Consider the following 24,395-nt stretch of genomic DNA (forward strand, 5'->3'; position numbering starts at 1 on the left):
TATTGAACACTTTTTAAAAACTAGTCTCTCTGAGCTTATCCTCAAATTCAGAGGCTGAATGGCACAGGGACACTGTTATTTATTTATTCTCCCATGAGTTGATTCAGTCCTCTTACCTTACAGAGTGAACTGTCCTCGACAGGCAAACACAAACAGCCCATAAATCTCTTGCGGGTGTTGAGTAACGCCTGACTGAAATGAAAATTAGTTTGCCAATACCAGCACCAGTTTTAAGGCCCTAACAGTTAGGATAACCAATAATATCAGGCGGATATGATTGAATATTAATAGATTAGGATTTATTTTTATACTCCAGTAGTCTGTTAAACAATAAGTGTGTTTACATGCACTTAATAATCCGATCATAATCAGATTTCTACAATCTGATTATTCAAATGGTCATGTAAGCAGCATGCTTTGATTTCTGAGATTGGAGTAAGGACTAGAAAACCTAATAAAGAGAGCTGGGTTTTAGCCCAGTAATCAGATTTCTCAGTGTATGTGAACTCTTACTCTGATTTTTTTCAGATTTCTCATACTGTACATGTGCAAAACGGACAGCGGTACCAGAAATAAGCAAGCAGTGTTGCTGTGAGACACAGTGAAACACTTTTGGTGCAACACTGAAACCAAATACATGCTTGACGAAATGAAGGATTCAAATTTTCTTCATCTTCAAGATGATGTATGTGTATATTTCCAGGTAAAGCAACGCAATGTTTTTTTAAAAAAAGCTGTGGCATGAAATGGTTTTACATTATGTTTAGGTTGCGTCTTCTTCTGTGTTTATTGGCCGATTGTAAAGCAGACATCTGTTTACTGTCTGACTCATGTAGGCCTGGAGTTTCCCCATTATCTGATCACTCAAGTGTATGTAAACACGTTGATTGGATTCTGACAAAATCTGATTTTCTGCATGTAAACTCACTCAGTGCTTCACTGACTTGTGTGCCTGTTTCCAATTGACCATTTGCAAAATTCCAAGTTACTGTTGCTACATTTGAGCTGAGGTGGTTTGGGCATCTGATCCGGATGCCCCCTGGACGCCTCCCGGTGGGGGTGTATCAGGCACAGCCTACCGGAACAAGACCCCGGGGTCGTCCTAGGACCCGCTGGAGGGATGATATCTCCATGTTGGCCTGGGAGTGGCTTGGGGTCCCCAGGAATGAGCTGGAGGAAGTTGTGGGGGGACAAGGTAATCTGGGATTCTCTACTGTCTCAACTGCTACCGCAACCCTATTTGGACTGTATGGTTAACAATGGTGATGATGATGATGATGATGACTGTCATCTGCCTGGTTGCATTGGTACCACTTGTGCTAACAGACTAAAAAGTTCAGCAGCACAAGGGAAATTTTAGAGGAGCACGTCTGAAACATGCCTTCCGTCCGAAGACTGCTGGGATAGGCTCCAGGATCCCCCCCGCGACCCTGACGGAGAAGCGGCTTAGAAAATGGATGGATGGATGGATGGACGTCTGAAACATTACTATTCAAAAAATAAAATGATCTGAAAAAATATGAATATGGTTGAAATAAAGCAAGAGGTTTGAGCTAAGAAAGCTGCCTTCAGATGAGGTGACACTAACTAGAACGCTATGCAGGCCTAACATCATATTGTAGCGCGGAGCAATGACAGAATTCCAGACGCTTGCGGATAGAAGATAACTAGGTCTAATGATAAACCGGTCAACCAAATCCAAACAGGGGAAAAAAACCAAGAGTAATCAGAGTTCAAGCAAGGGGTCAAAACCAATATCCAAAAAACAGCAATGGTACAAAAAACGGAACGCAAAAAAACAAAGTCAAATACAGAAGCACAGAGGGTCATAAACGTGGTCAATCCAATAAACATACAACAGAGAACGCTTAGTCATATCAGAGAAACCTCGCAAAGACTAAGTCTAAAGCCCGGACTTTTGTACTCTCAGCTATTACAATTCACAGATGAAGATAGTTAAAGGGAGTTTAACTATCCTGGGAGTTGGAGTCCGAGTCCGAATGCGGAGTCACATGCGTGACACATATACTGAGAAGGACTCGTTGTCTTTTGCATGAGGCCTTTCAGCAAATTTTAATGACACAATACAAAGAACATCACGTGTGCAAGTGAATTCATATGTATCTTCATAAAGAATAATTCTGGTTAGTTTACTGCCACTGCCGTTCTCACTGCAAGTTTGTATGTATTACTTTATACTGCCTGTGATGTTGTGATTAGATAAATAGCCCAAGATTCAGACAGATCTTCCACAGATCTTTCACCGCTCATATTTTTACACAAATGTGCTTCTTTTAATCTGTGTCTGCAGCGATAAAACGTCAGTTTATTCATTTTTCATTTACACGTTTACATTAGCCTTCAGCTGAAAGCAGCCAATTAAATTTCATACTCCAGTAGTTTGTTGAACAATAAATAAACTAAATAAACACAATAAAGTGTGTTTACATGCACTTAATAATCCGATCATAATCAGATTTCTACAATCTGATTATTCAAATGGTCATGTAAACAGCATGCTTTGATTTCTGAGATTGGAGTAAGGACTATAAAACTCAATAAGCTGGGTTTTAGCCCAGTAATCCGATTTCTCAGAGCATGTGAACTCTTACTCAGATTTCTTTCAGATTTCTCAGGCTGCGCATGTGCTAAACAGACGGAAATAAGGAAATAAGCGAGCATCGTTGCCACAAGATGACAGCAAAGACACTGAAACCAATTACACACTTGAAGTCTCAGTTTTGCATTATGTTTACGTCGCATCTTCTGAGAGTTTCTTCGCCAGTTGCAAAGCAGAAATCTAATCTTTCACCACAGATCTTTCACCGCTGATATCATATTTTTACTGAAATGTGCTTTTTTTTATCTGTGTTTGAAGCGATAAAAAGTCTTTTTATTCATTTTTCATTTACACACTTACATTAACTTTCAGTTGAAAGCAGACAGTAGTAACCTACCTACTACCTACCTAATTTTACATGGCAAGATATTATTTTTTGCAGGTCAAACACAGACAGATTGCACACTATAATGTTTGAAATTGTGTAAGAATTAAGCCTTTAATCAAAAATACTATTGTCAGAATATCATGTTCATTAATGATGATAAAATGGCGAATCATGGTGTCATAAATGATCCATGGCCTTGTGTTTAGAAACCTCTGGTGTACAGATTCCCACCTTTACCAAATGGCATATTGTTTGTGCCCTAGCTCAGTTTATGCCATTTTGAGCGGCCTCTTTGCGCTGGCAGTCCAGGTCACAGTGCATACTCTACTCCACTGGTTTGTGTGTGTGTGTTTGTTCACAACTCGTGCACAGCAGGCCTCATTACTTTAGCTGGTGACTTTAGAGCTTCAGCAGTAAGCTGCGCTCATGCTCCTATTGCTGACCGGCCAGAAATCTGCTAGAAGCTCTTAAAACTGAGCTGGGAACAGCACATCTGCTCTGCTTCCAAAACATAGTGGAACAGGAAATGAAAGACCATCAGAAAGTGAAGGAAAAGTTAGGGCGAAAAAGTTTCTTCACTTTATCTTGTCAGAAACTTGCTTAGTTCCCAAAAAAAAAACAAGTGGGTACAATTTTCCCAGATTTGGCCAGGGTAAAGCACTGGACCTGCCAGGCTAATGTTGCTAATGAGTAATGGAAGCTTGTTAACATCATTCTGTCTTCATGGCTGGATCATCACACGCTTAGTCATGTGGTTTATACTGAACTCTATAATCAAATGTATATCGCATCACTAAAAATAGTAGCAGCAGAGATACTGAAACCTGAACTTTGTCCATTTTTTTTGTCCAGGTTTATGATTGATACTATTTGAGGTTCCTTGAGGTTGCACTTCAGCCAAAATGAGCAATGCAAAATCGCTACATCTGTTGTAAACGTGCCTGTTCACCTACAGTGGTGCTGCAGTGGTTTCTAGAGTGAGATTGTCTGGTTCAAAGACTAAGAAACCCCCCCTTCTTATGATGTGGTTTGAAGGTGGGAGAATGCAGTAGAGTGTAGAAGGAAGGCCGGCGACTAGCCTTAATGCTAGTATTATTGCTGTCATATACAGTATCTTCAAATCAGCATTACAATGGAAAGAATATTCCTCAAATGACAGAAGTGGGCAGTAAGATGGGAAGGACAGCAAACTAATAGTTAAAGTTAGCAGTGTTGCTGGTTTGTGAGGTGCTTCTTTTTTTAGTCCGAATGGGTCTCTGGTGTCCATTTTGAGCTGAATAAAGTTAAAATCACTCTTTTCTTTAAGTTTCTTTTAAGGTAAGGTTACAAAATGCCAGCTTGATTTGTATTTGTTAGCCAACACAACCCAGATGTGAAGAATAGCAATTTTGTCCTTTCACCAAACATCAGACCATTTTGGAGCCACAACGTTTTATGTCCATTTTACCATCTAGGCTGTGAATATGTCTCAGCAGGTGCTAATGTGCTGAGAATAAGCTAAAAATGACAAACGAAAACACAGATTTACTGGGCTCTGCTTTAAGCTTTAGCTCAGCTATAGCTGCTTTACTCACATCTCTAACAGGAAACCTTTCCTCAAAAGTTGGACAGTTTCTTGTAAAACATTTCTCTCAACGTTTGACTTTTGACAAGGCTGAAGTCGCTTCTCACGCACCAGCTTGTTCGAATTCACCCGGTCCACCTTAAAAGATGCCTGATGCGCCAGAATTTAACACCATTTATGGTGGAATGGGAACCAAAAGCTGGCAAACGAGAAGCTGACTTTGTCCTCGTGACTTTTTAGTGTTTGATAGTTTCTTGTTGCAGATTGAACTTATCAGGACACCAGCTGAGTATGCAAATATAAGCAAAGAGCCTCATATTGCTGACCTCTGGCCTAGAGTCTAGGTTAGCAGTCAGGTCTAGTTGACACCACATGGATTCCAGTGGTTGTACACCATATTTGTGTAATGCATGTTGGATATCGTAGTGAAAGAACGCTGATGAAGGAAAACATGAGGGTGATAAAAATCCTCTGTCAAACTGGTAAACGCCAGTTTTATTCCACACCAGCAGTTTAACCACTTGGTTTGAAGCAATTATTTCATGACTGAGGCACGAGGTTAGCGCAATGCCAGCTGGGCGTAATCTGGGCTGCATTAGCCTTTTAGCTCCAGGGCAAAACTAAAGAAGCAAAATTCAAAAGCTCAACATGTCTTGACTGAGTTTAGTTTTGGGGGAAGGCGTTGGGTTGGGCACTGCTGTGGTTGAATTTTTTGCTGAACTATGCCTTTAAGAGGGCGTGTTTGAGAGTCAGCTTTGCCAAGTTTATTGAAACTCTTTTAAGACATGACAGATTGAGCACCTACTTTAGGGTGACAGTGTACTGGACCTGCTGGCTGGAATAGCATCAGCTCTTATCTTTTAGCATGTGATTTACTGTTGATTTGATTCAGTGAAACTGTGGCTTTATTCAGCACAGGACGTCTTCCAGCCATGAATAGTTCTTCCATTAGACATAATGGAGTTGCGTGCAGGGCATACTGCGGGTCATGTGTCATATGGTGCATAGAGCCACATGGCATTGGAAGACAAATTGCTATGATATTTTGGTAACACTTTATGTGAAGGCTACTTATATGGGGCTTGAATACATGCATAAGGATTAATTAATGTGAGACTAGACCGCAAATCGTGTTTTATATATATATACTTAATTACCAATATAGTTCATTTCAGGCGATATTTCTAAATTTCTAAGATTAGATATAAGATAATTCACATGCCTAAGGAAAAAGAATGTCAAAGGAAAATAACTAATTTAGGTGAGAAATGAGGCTCCTAACAACCACCTGAAACACCTAGTAGACCACCAAAACTGCCCCCATCAAATAAGCAGAAGCAGAAAATGCAACCAGCTTCTAAGAATGAACATTGGAGGTGTGTCTGCAGATTTGTTTGAGAAACTGAAAATGAGTCTCCTGAAAAGAATGGAAGCTGTAATAAAGAGTTCTTCAGACAGAAATGAATAACTTATTATTTAGTAACTGCTTTGGCTGGAAATGAATGTAGGATGGTCTCTGAATTCTGCACGTTACTAATAATGTTCCTCAGTGTATGTGTTATGAAGTTCCTATGTAAGCAGCCTTCAGTTTAAGCGGCACTGATGTTTTCGTGCAGGCCACCACATTTCTTCACTGCCTCTCTGCATCTATATTAAGTAACATGATGGGCATCTTGGCCAGAACTGAAATGATAGGCCTTTATTGGTTAACACGGCTCTGACAGCTATTTAATTACAGAGGACAATGTGGAAATAGTTTAGAGGAGCTTCATTAGTGTTTAGTCAGTAGGTTTTACTCGTGATATCTGCTGGACGCAGTATCCACTGCTGAATAATGCATGGCCTATGCCGAGCAGTTCTGTTGTTTGTATGTATTGTGTACTATATTTAGCCGAAAAACACTTATTCAGCTCTGGGTCTAACTTTGTTATTTTAAAAAATGGGAAAAAACTGAAAGGTAAACAAAACAAAGCCCCAGTGTAATAGATGTGATCTTCCCAAATATGAACTATGCGTGTTGCATAGTTTGATATAGGTATCAAATGTTGGACATAAATGCATAATAAATGGATCATACATGAAAGTTTGATAAGTGGGTGAACACATACATGCATAATGTATGGATTACACTATACACTGACCAGGCATAACATTGTGACCACCTCCTTGTTTCTGCGCTCATTGTCCATTTTATCAGCTCCACTTACTGTATAGGTGCACTTTGTAGTTCTACAGGTACAGACTGTAGTCCATCTGTTTCTCTGATACTTTGTTACCCCCTTTTACCCTGATCTTCATTGGTCAGGACCCCCATGGACCCTCACAGAGCAGGTACTATTTGGGTGGTGGATCATTCTCAGCACTGCAGTGATGTGGTGGTGGTGTGATAGTGTGTGTTGTGCTGGTCTGAGTGGATCAGACACAGCAGTGCTGCTGGAGCTTATCTATATATATATATATATATATATATATATAACGTTATCATAGTCCATTTTATATATATATATATATATATATATATATATATATATATATATATATATAAAAAGTAATGGGCTGACATGCAGTCAGCTGCTTCTTACCGTGTAGATACTGGTTGTTGCTGTGTTTTTATGATCCATGCAGCCCTTCAGTTTTCTAAACATACTGATTATGCCTATAATGTACTGAGAAATCACTATAATAATAAAATGTCATCATATTGTCCGCCCCTGATTGGGTGTGTCATTAGCAGATGAACAGTAGGTGAATTTCTGCCTTCAGAAAGCCCTAGAAAACACCCCTTTAGTTCATTACATCCTACAGGGGACTGATTTGAGACACGTCCCGTGAGTGAATGAGTTAGAATCAAGGTTTAAGAGCTTTTCTGCTTGTACAAGACACTTTTAAGACTGAAGTTAGTACACCGGACCCCTCCATCACGAGACGCTCTCCAGACACCCCTCCCGTCCCGTTGCTAGGCCTGTTGCCAAGGAGCTTTACTGCCTCCGCGTGCGCTGAATGTCTGTTGTGCTCTTAGACATGAGAAGCGCCGCAGTGTTTGAATATTTATAAAGCAGGATTGTTCATAAAGGGACGTGAGGCTGGTCAGTGAGGGCCAGACGGACAGGCTGCATGTGTTTATGTACCGCAGGCAAGTCCAGAGGAGTGGGACGTGTGGTTGGGGGGGCGTTTCTGAAGCTTATACGTGAAAATGCATCCCTTCTGCTCTCGCTAAAAGCCTCCGTGAACACTTAAACTTGTAGTTCATAATTTAAAAACACACAGTACTGTGTAGAAGCCAAGGACCACCTCTCGTTTAGCTGACTTCCAGTCAAAATGCCATTATGTACATGTTTTTATTGTGCAGAATCAGGGAAATGAAGGCAGGAAGCATTTATTTTATAGAAAATTAAGCTAAACTGAATATTATATCAGATTTCTCAGTGTTCAGTGTATCACCCTTTACCTTTATTCCGGCTTCCATTCTTTTCAGAAGACCTTTCAGTTCCTCAAGTAAATCTGCAGACACATCTCGAAAGTTCAGTCTTAGAAGCTGGTTGATTATTTTCTGAAGTAATCAAACACATTCAGTGATGTTGAGGTCTGGTCTCTGGGGTGGTCAGTCCATTGTTCAGCTTCTTCGTTTGATGTGTCCATCTCCTTTTCTCAGTGAGGTTCTTCTTGACAGCTACACATCCTTTCAGACCCATAGCACTGACTTGTCTTCTCACAGTGGAAGGATGGAAAGAAACACCTGTGGACGTTTTCAGATCTGAAGCAGCTTGATTTCCTCCTCTCTCTCAAAGATGAAAGCTTTAAGTGCTGTTTATCTGATGGGGGCAGGTTCGGTGTTTCCCAGGTCTTCCAGGTGGTTGTTAGGAGCCCTGTTTTTTTCTGTAGATTTTAATCGTTTTTAATTTAATCAACTCCAGGTTTGACTTCCTCGTTCCTTATGCAAGTGGAGTATCTTGGAACTAATATCCTCAAAAGTAACTCCTGAATAATGAAGAACTTAATTGGAAATTAAATAAATGAATGTTGATCTGTGACTCTTGCAGAGCTATGTAGATACATATATATATACGCAGTGTAGTAGGCAATGTTTGGATTGTTTGTTTTTATGTTGTCATATTTTCATTTTTTCTAGTAGTATTGAATCATTTGAGTGGTAGAGGTTGTTTGAGGATTCATGTGTGCAGGTTGACGGGTTCGTTTCTTTATATTGTTATCACAGATGATCAAAGTCTATATTTAGTGTGTGTGTGTGTGTGTGCGTGTGTGTGTGTGTGTGTGTGTGTGTGTATGTGTGTTCTCTCATCCTGACTCAACATTATTTCACACACACACACACACACACACACACACACACACACACACACACACACACACATACCCCACCCATGTGTTCATCATCTGTCTACAAACTCTGTACCTTCAGAGAGATAGAGAGAGAGTGAGATTAAGAAAGAGTACAGAGAGAGAGAGAGAGAAGAGAGAGAGGATACAGAGAGGGTGGGAGAGTACAAAGAGAGAATAGATAGAGAAGAGTAGTTAATAGATAGAGAAGTAGTTGTGGAAGACAAAGAAAGAGTGAAAGGGAGAATAACGGAAAGAGAGAAGGCACAGAGATAGAGTGAAAGTCAGAGAGAGAGGAGGAAAGAGAAGGAGAGAGAAAGAGGGGGAGAGAGAGCAAGAGAGTGAAAGATGCATAAAGATACGTAGAGAAAGAAAAAGATTGAGAGAGAGAGAAGGAGAGAAAGAGAAGAGAGAGAGAAAGAGAGAAAAGACAGACAGAGAAGGAAAGAACGAAGGAGAGAGGCAGAGAAAAGGAGCGTGAGAGAGAGAGAGAGAAAGACAAAGATGGAGAGAGAAGGAGAGAAAGAAAGAGGAGAGAAAGAGAGAGGAGGGAGAGAGAAAATGAGGGAGAGAGAAGAAGGGAAAGAGAGAAAGAGAGAAAGAGAGAGATGGTCACACTCATATAAAGACTATAATAAAACCCTCGTTTCTCTCTTTGCTGTTCAGTTATTTTAGTTTGTAGTATTTTACCGTTATTTTCTGCTGATACCAGTAAAATCGTGAATAATCAGTATCGACAGCCGACGTGTCAGTTGGGCTGTAACTTCAGTTACTTTTGGAATTTTAAGAAACTCAGCATTTTAAGGCCGTCAGCTTTATTAAGATCAAACTAATCATCCTCTCTTCACGGCTGGGTCTGAGGGGAGTCTTTATAAATTAGAGCAGCTTCTCAGAAAGAAATGAAGCTCCTTTGTAGTCGGGCTGAGTTGCAGCAGTGCCGCCGCGAGACCAGAGAGGAATGCGTAAAAAGACAAAATGCTCATAATGCCTGATGCGCAGTACAGACAGTCCAGAGGAGCGAGGTGGAGCCTCTTTGTAGTCAGAGAGTGTTACAGCAGGAGAGTGAAAATATTTCAGTGCTGAAATGTGTTCTGGCTTGTTAAACTGAGTTCTCTGGAGAGTGAAATAAGCAGAATGCACAATGAAGAGAAGCGTCCCATCTACAGTCGGCTCTGAATGCGTAGTTAATTATAAGTATGGCTTTGCAGTTATGAACTTTGTTTATACAATTTAACGTCTGTTTCATCGCTGTTCACTGTTTTATTCTGTCTGTAGGCTCCACTGGGGGATGTTGGTACTGAGGGGTAATGAGTCCACTGACTTTTGATGATTAGTCAAATAGACAGAGTTTTACAATAAACCCAAACAATAAAAACAAAGAGAGAAGAGTGAAGGGGAGAGAGATAGTAGAAGTGGTAGAGCGAGAGAAAGATGGAGAGTGAAAGGGAGAGACAGTGAAAGAAAGTGAAAGAGGGAGAAAGAAAGAAAGCCAGTCATAGAGAGAGGAGTGTAGAGCGAGAGAGAGGAAAGAGGCAGAGAGAGAAAGAAAGACAGATTGAGCTAGACGAAGATGGACAGAGAGGGAGAGAAGGAGAGGAGAAAGACAGAAGAGGGAGAGAGTGAAAGAGGAGGGAGAAGGTGTGAAAGAAAGGTAGAGAAAGAGGAGAGAGTGCAAGAAAGAGAATGAAAAAGAGTGAAATGGGAGAGAGAAGGAGAGAGTGAAAGAGTAAGAGAGAAGGAGAAAGAGAATGAGAAAGAGTGAAAGAGAAGGAGAGAGAGTGAAAAAGAGAGACAGCGAGTGAAAGAGAGGAGAAAGAGAACGAGAAAGAGAGACAAAGAGAGAGATAAGGAGAAAGAGAAGGAGAGAGTGAAAAAGAGAGAAAGATGGAGCGAGAGAAAGAGAAAGCCAGTAAAAAAAGAGTGAAAGTGAGAGAAAAGGAGAAAGAGAGAGAGGAGAGAGAGAGAAAGAAAGTCAAGTGAAAGGACAAACAATAAAAAGATTCTAAAACACTTTACTGGAAAAATTGAACATGATAATGAGTTAATTATCTTGTGATCTCAAGATAACAAAATTGTTATCTTGAAATACTGAGTTACTTATCATGTTCTCTCAAGATAACATTCCAGAAAATTATAACAACGGTTTGTGGCCTCTTTGGACTTCCGTATACAAATGTATACATCGCTGTGCCAAAGTCAGAAACTGCTCTTACATATTTCATTTCCAGGCCATGAAGTGTTATTGAGATCTTTTTCAGAAGATATTTCTGAGGAGATGAGATAAGATAATCTACCAGTCTCAGGAAAGAGAAAGTCAAAGGAAAATGGGGCTCCTAGCAACCACCTGGAAGACCTGGTACACCAAAACTGCCCCCAACTGTTAAACAGCACTTAAAGCTTTCAACTTTGATAGTGAGGAGAAAATCAAGCTGCTTCAGATCTGAAAACATCCACAGGTGTTTCTGTCCTCCATCCTTCCACTGTGAGAAGACCACTCAGCGCTACGGGTCTGAAAGGATGTGTAGCTGACAAGAAGAACCTCACTAAGAAAAGGAGACGGACACATGAAACAAAGAAGCTGAACAATCGACTGACCACCCCAGTCCAGTCCTCAATACCACTGAATGTGAAAAAAGGTCTGAGCTTTGGAGGTGTGCAACATTTCTGTTAAATATGTTTAAGGGGATCTCGAAGAAGGCACAGTATACCCACCTATCCAGGAACCACTAAACTGCTGCCAATATCCAATATTGCTGTGTTAGGGCGGCCTGTTATTGGAGCGAGCGCCTGTGGAGATAAAAGCAGTGATGGATGTGTTCTCTGTCTTTTTTTCCCTTTTTTTGAGAAGTGTAATGTTTTCTTAGCTCCTCTTTTGTCTCGATTTGCATCCTATTTGGCAGGAGATGTTGTCTTTGACCGTCCCATCTGCCGCTGCCACATGATATGCGAAACGTTGCGGGGCTGTCAGAAATTTGTGACTTCCCAGAAATCGCATGCTTCCGTTACATTTAGGGCTAGGGCCACGATGACCTTCTTCAGCGTCTTTTGTCTTTTTCATGACTTCTTACAATTGTTTTGACACCTGGAACGAGAAAATAAGTGCCACTCAACTCTTTTCAAGTGCGCAGTCAGTAGGCAGAATGAAGGGCATAACTCTAGAAAAAGAAAGGAAGGAAGAAAAAAAAAAGGAAAGTGAAATGAATTCCATCTGAATGTGGCATGGCGGCTGCAAGCTCAGACAGATCACTCAGAAATGCCCGCAGACAGAAGGCAAAGCCTGGCTGGCTTTGTTTCACTCTGGCCTTGTCGTTTTTGTAGCTCGCTGTCTGTTGCCGCCGTCGCGTGGTAACCTTTCCTTCAGCTTCTGTCTGTCTGCGCAGATGCAGCTATAGCAACAGTGACAAGGGAAGAATACTTGTAGAAGTCCAGTCATAGTTTTCTGACTTAATCCAAGTGTAATTGATCAGCCAGGGCACGTTTGGTGCCTGAAGTTTGCTTCTTTAGTTTTGCACTGCAGCTACAAAGCTAATGCTGCTGGGTCATTTGACAGAAACGTCCATTTTGCGTCCCTGGCATTTACAGATATATTGCACTTAAAACATATTAGGGCTACAATTTATTTACATTTAAAAATAAAACAATAAGTCATTGTAACAATAATCATTTAATAAATCACTTATCTAGAATTCCACGCACCACAGAATTGCTTCTCCCCACAGTCATGTGTAAAGGCTGAGGGTCATATTTTGAGGGAAAAACGTGTTTTTCTGCAACTTACACTACAATAAACAACACATGACTAAAAATATATGAATCAAATGGCGTAAAGAGAACAAATGCCAAATAAATATTATAAAATATATAGTGAAAGTTGTGGTCTCCAGGAGTCGTGTCACTGGTGTTACTGCCTAACAAAAAAAATCTCTTACTTTGAAAGAAAAGTCACACTGATGACATCACATGACTTCCTTTTACCTGTTTTCTGAGGCTCTGTGAAGAAAAGCACATGGAGAGTCCACTGTGTGTTTTCAGTCAGCAGACATTTTCTCGTTCACCTCATGATGTCATGTGAAGCTTTTAGTTGAAGTCACTGGTGTGACTGACTTTATTCTGAGGTAGCTGTGAAAAAATAAGAGTACAAATGGACTAAATTACATATTTTATTTGGCTGTATCTACCTGAATACCACAGAGAAACAATCCTGATTGGATAGTTTTCTGCTGAGCATTCCAGGATTTTAACACTTTTGTTTCCAACCAGAACACAACAATGAAATAAGAGTATTACTACAGTATTTGCAGAGTTTAAATACAATAAACGTGATGATTATGTTTAATAAATATGAACTAAAATGACATACATGTATTGGCTCGCAGAAATCATTGCTGCTTCTCTAAAGCCCTAAAACAGGCCTAGGCAACATGCGGCTCCATGCGGAGTGTTGGCCATATCATCAGGAGATTGTGAATTCAGTCCCTGGTGATGCTAAATCATCCATGGTTGGGAGTCCCAGTGAGCACAAATGGCCTTGTTCTCTGGGTGGGTAGGATGGCTGCCCCCCTTCTCCACCCAGAAGTAGCTGGCGTAAGAGAACGGGCGGTTGTGCTTTCCTCCGAGCGCTTTCGGCTGTCCAATTACGTTGCGCGAGCGACAGTTCGAAAAGTTGGGGTGGAGCTTCACAGTTCTCGGAGGAAGCCTGTGTCGGCCTTCACGCTCCTAGTGCTGGTAGTATCTTGGGGGAGTCCTAAACTAGTGGGTGGAATTGTAGACGATTGAATTGGGGGGAAAATCGGGGGGAAAATTCTCCTTTGCAGTAAAATAAAGCCCTGCTGATCATTCTAACACAGTTTTAACACTAAATGGTTTTAAACGCTGGAGTTAATGTAGCCTATAACTGCTAATTCACCCTTTAACCTTGAAGACTGGCATACAGACTACTGGTCACATAGCAACGCAGACAGTCTCATCTAGCAGGTCGATTTGATTTTTGTTGAAAGGACAAAATGGCTCTTGTTAAAATTTGGGTCGCAGACTCCTGAGCTAAAGTGCTAGCTTTGCAGTGGCTACTATTACGGCTTTAGCTAGATAACAGTATTTAATACATTGTCATTCCATTCTTCCATTACTTGTTAGCTACGTTAGCCTTGTAGCTCCAGTGCAAAATTAACAAAGCCACATTTCAAACAGTGAACATGTCTGATCGGCTATATTTGGATTAAGAGTGAAAAGTGAGCCGATCCATAAGAAAGAGTGATGAAAAGCGTGTCGTGTGTACAGATATAAGTGCATGTGTAGTCTGTGATCTGGCTCCGTCCCATTCTCGGTCACATTCCTTTCATGTGAATAATTGGTATCTTTGGCCATTTGGCATAAAGGTGATGAGACTGGGTTTGACTAATGGAGTGTGGTTGGCATTGGCATTAGCGAGCATATCGTATTGTGCTCTGTATAACCCATAGCCTGGCTTTGAAACTTTGAAACTTCTACATGAAACTAAATGGCACTTGAGTTATGTATCATGTCAAGCATCCTAAATCTCACTGAAAACCTGGCGCAACAGCTGCAAGCGTCTTGAAACAGGTTTTATGAAGCAGCTTTTGAAGCACAAATAATGTATCACATGATCATCATAAGACATGCTTATAATCCATTGATTTCACTGCTTAATTCAATCATTGAGATGTAAACAAAGTCATTCTGAGTGGTTTGTTGTAAGATGCTCTGTTCTAGAGAAACTCATTGGCTCAGACGTCTTTATAGTGGTGGTGATAGGAACCAGGCATCCCAATACCTGCACAAATATAGCCATTTCATGCACTATCCAAAACCACGAGTGAACCTACACGTCTCTTCTGATTGACCATCTGTAATGGTGGGAGTGCCCAAAATATATCCTATATATGTCATAACTATTGTATAAAAAATGTGTCTGACATTTACAGTAATTTACTGCCAGCAGTTGCCAGTAAAATGCTTCATATTTAGAGTAAATAATTATAGTGCGTATATACAGTAAAATACTGCATACTTACATTAACTCGTCACATGGCCAAAGTTTTATTACACGCTTCTATAATCTAAGAATAGCTGAGTCAGTTTGCATTGAAGTCCCTGTAGTTTCTGGGGTTAAAGGGCTGCTGTCTGTAAATTATTGTAAGCTTTACAGTATTTTTACAGTGCAGACTTCCCACCATGCATTATGTTGCCTGGTATGTTACTGTAAACCAATGCACGTCTCTAAGTACCCACTCTTTTACCGTATGGTCCTGTAAAATAACAGGACAGTATTTTACTGCAATATAAATACTGTACATTTACAGCAGGTCTTTTACAGTGTACTTTTAAAAAGTGCACTTCAATGTATTTTTTTCTTTAGCAAGTGATATTTGACCAGGTTGTAATATGACTGTCAATGTTATGTAGCCGTAAAGAAATTTGCGCTTATATGGACCAAAAGAAATATTAAATTTTAGATACATTAATTTGTTAATATGAAATTACAGCATACCTTTGTTATTGCCTTTGATAACTGCTATGGGGCTTCTAAAGGTCAAATTATTGGATACTTATGTGGCATGCGCCGCCGCACGTTTGGCCAGAGTTCTGGCTTTCGTAATTGTTCAGCATTGTGTTGCTGCATCTCTCGGGTTTTGGGCTGGAAGTGTGAAGCTCACTGAAGGCTGTACGGCGCAGCGCGTGTTCGCTTTTTCTTCCCTCGTACTGTCCTTAAATGACTTTCCTTCTGTCTCACACCCTTCCCCCTCCCCCCCGACCGTCTCCTTCTCTGTAACTGTAGCCTGTTTTCTCTGCCCCCCTCCTTCCCTCCTCTCTCTCTCTCTCTCTCTCTCTCTCTGCGACGTATAGATGCTGCATTGATTGCACACGCGCAGCCTCTCCCGCCTTTTCCTTTCATCACTGATACACTGGAGCTGGGCTGCAGCAAGCACTTGTTGAATTCAGCCAAAGAAGCGAGGGATAGAGAAAGAAAGGTAGAGAGAAACAGAGAATGAGAGAGAGATAAATGAGGGCGAGAGACTATTAGAGAGTGTTAGGTTTTAGACTTTTCCTGCGATAGCTCTCTGCTCAGCGTGGTCCACCCCAGGCCCGCCTGAAGACGGACCGTGGGCAGGTCAGACTTCTTCTGCGATGGAGGGATTGGGGGGAGGAGTGGGAGGGGGCGGAGGGGCGCCAGTGGGGGCGAGGAGGTGGTGGCCTTTCAGTTACTGTTCCTGGAAATCTGCTGCAGCAAAATTTCTCAAGAGCGTAACTCGTGTCTGCAAGATCTTTGTGTGTGTCTGTCTTAGTTACTGTTGGTGCCTCTGAGTTTAGACTATAGCTCATGTTATATGCTGTGGAGGACCGATTGCATGTAGGGTAAGAGTGCAACTATAGAACTGTAGAAGGCAAAACTGTGAGGTTGTGAGACATTTATGCATTTGTAATTATCATTGTTACTGTTGCTGACTCTGGCTTTAGGATAAAGCTTCATATTTATGTTGTATAATGTGGTGAGTCGATTACATTCGGGGTAAATGGGCAAAATCGCTTTAAAAAGGGAAACTCCTGTGTATGTAATATGTTTATGTTAGTCATTGTCGTAGTTACTCTTGCACCTCTAGGTTCAGAGTGTACTTTATTATTTGTTATGGCTGGTATGATTAAATTTCAGAAAATTTGAGTTTTTCAACAAACCCTTACTTTAAAAAATGGACATTACGACATTAATGTGTTTTTTTAATGGTCATAATTACTCTTAATGACTCCAGTTTTAGAGTGTACTTTATTATTTGTTATGTCTGGTATGATTGAATTACATAAAATTGGGATTTTTCACCATTTAAAAATGGAAAAACTCCTGTTTTTAATACATTAATGTGTTTGCCATTGTCACAGTTCCTATTAATGCCTGCAGATTCAGAGTCCACTTTATTTTTTAGGGCTGGTAGAATTAAATTACAGAAAATTGACGTTTTTCACCATTTAAAAAATGGAAAAACTCCTGTTTTTAATACATTAATGTGTTTGTCATTGTCACAGTTACCGATGATGCCTCTGGCTTTAGAATATGGTTTATGTTGTATACAGTGGGTGAACTTCTATGGTTATAGAACATATGTGCGTTTGTCACTGCAGGTGGTACTCATGATGTTTATAGGTCAATTTGTTGTGCGATATTGTTGAAAAAAGGATAAACTGTGGGTAAAAGGGTAAAAAGTGTGCCACATTATCACTTTAACAAGTTGACAACTGCTGTTTTTATGGATGTTTATGTGTTGTGTGATGGTCATAGTTACTGGTATTGTCTCTGCCTTAGAATATAGATTATGTTATGTTATTAATTACATTTGGTGTAAGCGAGAAATTGCAGAACATTTTATTTTCATCAAGATATTCCTGTTATTTTTAATGCCTCTGGCTTTAGAATATAGCTTATGTTGTGTACCAATGTGTGTAATTGTAAGGCACAGCATTGCCTTGTGATCATTGCAAGGATCATTTCTAAGCAGTTGTAAATGGCTTTAGGATGAGAATATATCTTACACTGTGGCACACTGGATACATTTGACATAAGCGGAAAACTATGGAAAACAGCTCCTTGAAAAATGACAAAACTGGAAAATGGAACAGAATTTAGATAAACAGATAAAAGGCTTTAGATTCAGAATCCACTTTATGAATATTTTAAATCAGAATGGACTAAATGTTACACAAAATGAGTGTGTTCAGAAGACATCATGCATTTGTCACAGTTATTCTGAACAGCACAAGGTTTATGGCTGATTAGCTGTATTTTTGTAGATTTTTTTCAGGCAAAACCTGGAAAACTGGGGGAAAAGGTTCCTTTAAAAACACAAAAATCCTGACATTTGTGCAGCTGCCATTGTCAGAGTTACTCTTAATGCGTCTAGGTTCAAATTTTATTACATTTGTATCGTATTTATTATTAGAGTTATTGTTTATGCCTCACATCAAGGTGTAAACAGAGTTGTTCAGAGTGGTCTTATGCTCTGAGAGAGTCAGAACCATTCACAGTGGTGGTGATAGGAACCAGACGTCCACCTCTAAAAGCTCCCCCATAGAAAGTTACTACATGAAATGGTCTGAATACAGTGAGACATTGTTTTGTGAGAGTTTGCCTAAAACGTACCCAACTATAGTCCCCAATGAAAACATTATCATTTCAGATTTTCTGCTATTTCACCATCACTACATGTAGGTTCACTGATGGTTCTGGATAGTAAATAAAATGGCTATATTTGTGTTGTAGTCATGGCAATGACTAGTTCCTGATAGAATAATGGTACGCTCACCGTCAACCGTCGAGCTATAACCAGTGTTGTTTCATGTCTTCTCTTTTAAACAGTTTGGTAGACAAATTATTTCCCAGCTGTCACAGTGTAAATGGCATGATGGATTATTTATTGAATATTACTTATAAATATTAATTAATTGACTTGCCTACTGAATGGTTATTTTGGTGCGTGTCACATATTGTGACATTTTCCGGTTATTGCGATTGTTTTACAGAAGATTTTGATGGCTTTGGCATGACTCATTCTGTCTGTCTCTCGCCCTCGCTCTCTTCCTCTCCTCTGTCTCCGCATCCCTTTCTGTCTCTGAACTGAATTTCAATCTGTCGGACGCGCAGTCACAACGAGAACCGAGCAATTCATATTGCAATTCAACACACAGTGTTCTCCATCTTTCTTCTCTCCTTTCCTCTTTTCTCTCGTGCTTTTCTCCACTTTTCTGGCCACTTGTTTGAAAGGTAGATAACTGTGGATACATAAACCCAGTGAGTATGTAATTTTGTTATACTGTTTAAATGCCGTTACACTGTTAATCACACTTATTTACTTATTGAACTGCAAGTCTGCGCAGGTTCAAGTTGGCATTTCTGACTTAATACTGTTTGTTATTGATGTTAAAAAGTGACAAAAACATGGCAAAAATGTCAAATGCTGTACACACATCAGTAGCTTCATCAAGGGCTGAAAGATTCATCGTTTCTATACTGAAATCACAATTTAAGACAATTCTTCAAGTTCGAGTTCTTCAAGGTTCGTAAAAATGATGGTTCTTTAGTAAAGACTACATTCTATGTAGAGCCATTGCTTAAATGGTTCTTTGCATGTTAAAATGGTTCTTCAGATTGGCAGAGAATGTGTTGTATATGGTTCTATACAGCAACATAAAGGGTCCTATATTAAACCGTTTTCCAAGAAGTTCTATATAGAACCATATAAAACATACATCTAAGGGACCATTCAAATAACTTTCTAAGCATGCAAACGGGTCATTGAATGTTGATGAATCTATATAGGACTATTGTCCTTACTAAACAGCCCTTTTTTAAGTGTGTACATTAGCTAAAACAATAAACAATAAGAGCTTATGAGCTGCCTGTAGATAATGAAGACCAATCAGAGGCAACCAAACCTCCACCTGTTGTGACATCACAACCACGACTTAATGGCAGTTTGGCACAGTACGTTCAGGGGTCAAGCTTCAAGCCAAAAAAAAGTAGAAATTCTGGTCTTCTTGGCCAAAATAAATCAGACCTGAATTTCAATTTATAAAGAAATGCTATTTTTTTTATCTAAAAGTTAGAACAGAGTTTTGGAAATTTTGTCTAGTTAGGATGTTCCTATAATACTGTTTTCTTATCTGGAGTTAATGGATAAGGTTGCAAACTTTGCAAACAGTCCTAACTAAAGTTGTCATGGTGACTAAATCGATAAGATATCTAGCCATGCTAGGCTAAGGCTAACCCCAAAAGACAGACTGTTTCTTTATGTCTGCTGCCAAGAAACAAAGTGGACTGCTTCAAATGAAGTGGTCTAGGCGGCTGGAGGTGATGGGGGTCTGCTGTGTTTTCTTATATCATTTGAAACATGGCTGAATCATCCCTGACGCTCAGCTAAAAGTGCTAACATTAGCATGGTCTGTGCACCGCTTTATATGTGCTTATGTGCGGCTGCTGCTCTGCCAGCAGCTTTATTTGCTAACTAGCCTAACTACTGTAGCTGATGTTAGCTGGCCCAGTAACAGTAAAAACATATTTCTCTGACAGACTAACATGTTGGCACATTATCCGCTGAGGAGAAAATACCTCAGGTACAAAATGAAGAGTCCTCCTTAGAACCCAGTGTTGTACAGGTTAGCACTAGCTTAGCTGCTCTAAAAAAGGCAGCGTCTGTTGCTCATCCACGCAAAACCCTTCAGTTTCCTATTTAATTCTAAAAAGTTGAAGATAAGATAAGATAAATAAGGCTTTATTGTCATTCACATCACATGTGGTACATGAGGTGGAACGAAATAGTGTACTCAAGGTCCTCAAGGAGAAGAGGTTGAAAAATACTCATGAAACTTTTTTATTTTTGATACATACATTTTTGGTACATTAGTTATTTTGGTACATAAAACCTCACAAACATTATAAGTGGGCCTCTGAGAAGAAATAAAATACAAATGTAGAATATGGTTCTTTGAATGGAGAAGACAGTGGTAGAAATGTTGGACATATTAATAAAAGCCAGCTAGTTTTGTTTTGCTTGATTTTAAAAATGTGTTCTTAAAAATGAAGGGCATTTCTTAATATATTCCAAACACTTCTTACAGTTCTCCCTCTCTCCCTCCATCCTTCTTTGTGTCTCTCTTGTTCCCCTTCAGATGACCCGCCGCTGTCTGGACGTCTGAAAGCCGGCCGCCATGTCCCAGCTGCTCCACGTGGAGATCCCCAACTTCGGCAGCACAGTGCTGGGCTCGCTGAATGAACAACGCCTGCTGGGCCAGTACTGTGACGTGTCCATCCTGGTCAAGGGGCAGGCCTTTAAGGCCCACCGGGCGGTGCTGGCCGCTAGCAGCCTTTACTTCCGCGACCTTTTCAGCGCTAGCACCAAAGCCCAGTTTGAGTTGCCTTCATCGGTTACTCCGGCCTGCTTCCAGCAGATTCTCTCTTTCTGCTACACTGGGAAACTGACTATGGCTGCTAGCGAACAGTTGGTGGTCATGTATACGGCTGGATACTTGCAGATCCAGCACATTGTGGAAAGAGGAATGGACCTCATGTTTAAGGCTAATTCGCCACATTGCGATTCAGCTACGGCTACCATAGACGAACCAGGCTCCGAGCCACAGAGTCCCAGTAATAATCCCAACAGTAACCCCAGTAATAATCCGTTATCCATGCTTGGGCCTCCAGGCTGGTCACCTTCTCTAGTGGCCCCAGCCAGGAGGATCAAACTAGAGGGCAGCGAAATACCGCTGAACCTGCAGGGAGGTGCTAAAAGGAGCTCCCGAGAAGGAGTGACTCGAAGCGGCTCTCTTTTCTATGCCGGAGGGGTGGGGTTTTACCCACCAGCCGTCCAGACGCATCCTGTAACCCCTGGCGAACGCTCCAGCCCCGGGGAGTCCAGCCTGCCAACCACGGACAGCCCCACATCATACCAGAACGAGGACGAAGAGTTTGAAGAAGAGCCCTATGACGGCATCACGGAGGAGGCCTTCAGCCAAATCTACGGCCGCACTGCTAACCCTTACGGAAGTAATCAAACTATATTTACTAAATCTATAGTCCTCCATACAGTCTTTCTCTAGTCCGCCATAATCAGTCTGCTAGATGTTTGGCTTCTACAGCCTCTTTAGTTTTGGTACTGAAGCTATAAGGTTAATGTAGCTAACAAGTAATGGAAGCTTACTAGCTACTTTTAAGCCAGTTCGCATTGTGCAAACAGTAAGGAGCTGTAAACTCTAATAGACTAATTTTGTGACACAATGTTATCTAGAAACATTAAGGGTGGGGAAATTTTATCTCTTTATTTCTATTTCTTCTGTTGTATAAAAAAAGACTGCAAAATGCTAAAGTATGCCATGAGCAAGTCCTCAGTGAATGGAGGTAAGAAGGGCTTCATGGCTCTAGTTGTTTCTACAGCAGCTTCCTTTTTGGAAAGTAGAAGGATGTATTCCACTAAAAGTCTATGAAGATTTACCAGTATCTTTCCATTTACTACAGCAAACAAGATGCTAGTATCACTGCTTCTGAGTGCTGATTGGTTGGAATTACAACTATTGGGTGCTGACTGGTTAGCATTACTGCTACTGAGGGGTGATTGGTTAGCATCACTACTATTAGGTGCTGACTGATCAGCATTACTGCTACTGAATGCAAACTGGTTATCATTACTACTCCTGAGTACTGATTGGTTGGTATTACTGCTACTGAGTGCTGATTGGGTGGCATTACTGCTACTGAGTGCTGATTGGTTAACACTACCGCTACAGAGTGCTGACTGGTTAGAATTACTGCTATTGAGAGCTGAACGGTTAGAATTACTACTAACGAGTGATGATTGGTTGACATTATTGCTACTGAGCACTGATTGGCTAGGAATACTGCTACAGAGTACTGAATTGTTTGCATTACTGCTACTGAGTACTGAATGGTTAGCATTAATACTACTAGGTGCTGATTGGTTGGCATTACTGCCGAGTGTTGATGGGTTTGCATTACTGCTAGGCTTAGTTCCCAGAGTGTGAGCTACATTCACTTAAGCTAACAGTATATACAGGTCAAAAATCAGAATGTAGCCTCAGCTTGAATCATGAGCAGGCTAGAGGTCCCATCCCTACTAATGGATTTTGTCTGTTTTTGTATTTAACAATTTCTATATAAAATCTCAGATCCTATACCTTTATTCTGATTCACTGCACAGCTCAGCTCGTAAACGAATCATTCAGCTCATAATCTAGTTACTGCATCTTTCATAGGCTGAATAGGCTGCACTACAGCAGGAATGCTAAACCGACCACTTTTGTGGGTGGTGTGCTTATCATTTCAAATATGCAATAAACCTGTCATCAGTCCTGTCTGCAAATTACGTGAATGAATAACAAGTTTTATTGCGCAGAGATGTTTCTGTTGAGGTTTTTTTGGGTGTGCTGATAAATTAGGACGTCTGTGTGAACATAAATGATGCATTTTCTCAGACGTATTTTTAATATAAATGTTTAAATATAATCAGTATTAAATAAACATGAAATTACTAGGGCTGTCAGATGATCAAAGCAGAGGCAGCAATACCGCATTTGCCTTACGATATTGATACCTGATCTTCCAGTACTAAAATTACATTTTGCATGTATGTCTTTTCCAAATATGTAGCTTAACTACTTGATAGGTGCTTCATAAATAGTGATATTTATACAGTTTCACTTTAAATATTTGCAAGTGTTATGGGTCACATACTAAGCTTGAATGCACACACACACACACACACACACACACACACACACACACACACTACACACACACACACACACACACACACATATATATATATATATATATATATATATATATATATATATATATTCATATCTCTCTCTTTCTGTGTGTGTGTGTGTCTAGAGAGAGAGAGAGAGTATACAGAAGTCTCTCCCTTACAAAAAATTCACAAGGTTCTCATGTGAAAGAACATCTGTGGTTTTTGCACTTCACATGTTAAAAATTTCACGTGTGAAAAAAAAATGTGTGACTGCTTGTAAACACGTGTGGTTTCTGCACACTTCACTTCACATGTGAAATATATATGATGTTTCTGAAAGGAGAGGAACCTGAGCGCATTATTTAAAACCACTCACCCTGGCTGGAATATAAATGCACTGCAAAGCACATGCAGAATTTTACATATGAAACACATGATTTTTATTTATATACCTATTATACGTATTAATATTATTTGTATTTATTGTAATAATAATGTTTTTTAAGCAAATAAATGCTAAAAGACCGCATTTTTAGGTGCCTAAAACATTTGCATAGTTCCTTGTATATATTACGGTTTTCAGTTTTTAAAATAATTCGAAAATACTTGTTGCTCTTTACATTGTGTTTACATTTCTTGAGGAATGAACCAAAGGAAACGGCCTTAAATGACTTGGTTCCGTTGACATACAATAAAAGAAAAGCATGTTTTTTTCTTCTCCTGTAAAGTTATGATTTTGGAGATACAAGGTTTTGTGGTGTCACTTTCAATGACTGTCACTTTGGAAGCATCTATAAACACATTCGTAACAAGTTATAATGCATTCATAAGGCATCATAAATATGGCTATAAATATTTATAAAAAAGCATTACACGTTATAACCATGCTTATTATGTACTATGAATTATTAACACAATGCAAGTAGTTTTCATACAAATTATAAGAGCTTCTAAGTTGTATTTGTCTGCTCTAAGTAAAGTGAAGTGTACTGGACTAAAGCCTCCTCCAGTGTTAAGAATGAGGCTTCAAGTTAAAGTACTTACTGAAACACTAAAACACACAATAAAGCTCATTACAGGCTACAAATGTCAGATTTTAAACTAGAGCTGCCATCAGTGTTTTACCCAATGAGAGAAAGTCAATGTACACCACTGTTAATGTGCATCACCGTTAGCCTGACACTAACTTAACACTGCATATCCAATAGAACGCCAGCAGAAATGAGCATTACTGTGGTGTAGTGATGTAACTGTGGTGTAGTGAAGGGTTCTAGCACT

At 40.0% G+C, this 24,395-nt stretch overlaps 1 protein-coding gene across 3 annotated transcripts in view; it reads left to right on the forward strand.

Annotated features, from left to right (window-relative positions):
* Positions 1-24,395, forward strand: part of LOC108430423 (nucleus accumbens-associated protein 2) — a 79,058-nt gene that overhangs the window by 35,152 nt on the left and 19,511 nt on the right. The window contains exons 1-2 of one of the 3 annotated variants that reach the window (XM_017702900.2): positions 15,903-15,979; positions 20,524-21,397. In XM_017702900.2, coding sequence (XP_017558389.1) covers positions 20,563-21,397 — 835 coding nt within the window. In that variant the 5' untranslated portion in view covers positions 15,903-15,979; positions 20,524-20,562. Of the gene's footprint in view, positions 1-15,902; positions 15,980-16,143; positions 16,225-20,523; positions 21,398-24,395 lie in introns of those variants that run through there. The other 2 variants (XM_017702897.2, XM_017702898.2) reach the window with 2 other exon arrangements.

Source organism: Pygocentrus nattereri, chromosome 23, assembly GCF_015220715.1.
Source record: "Pygocentrus nattereri isolate fPygNat1 chromosome 23, fPygNat1.pri, whole genome shotgun sequence".
Lineage (NCBI taxonomy): Eukaryota > Metazoa > Chordata > Actinopteri > Characiformes > Serrasalmidae > Pygocentrus > Pygocentrus nattereri.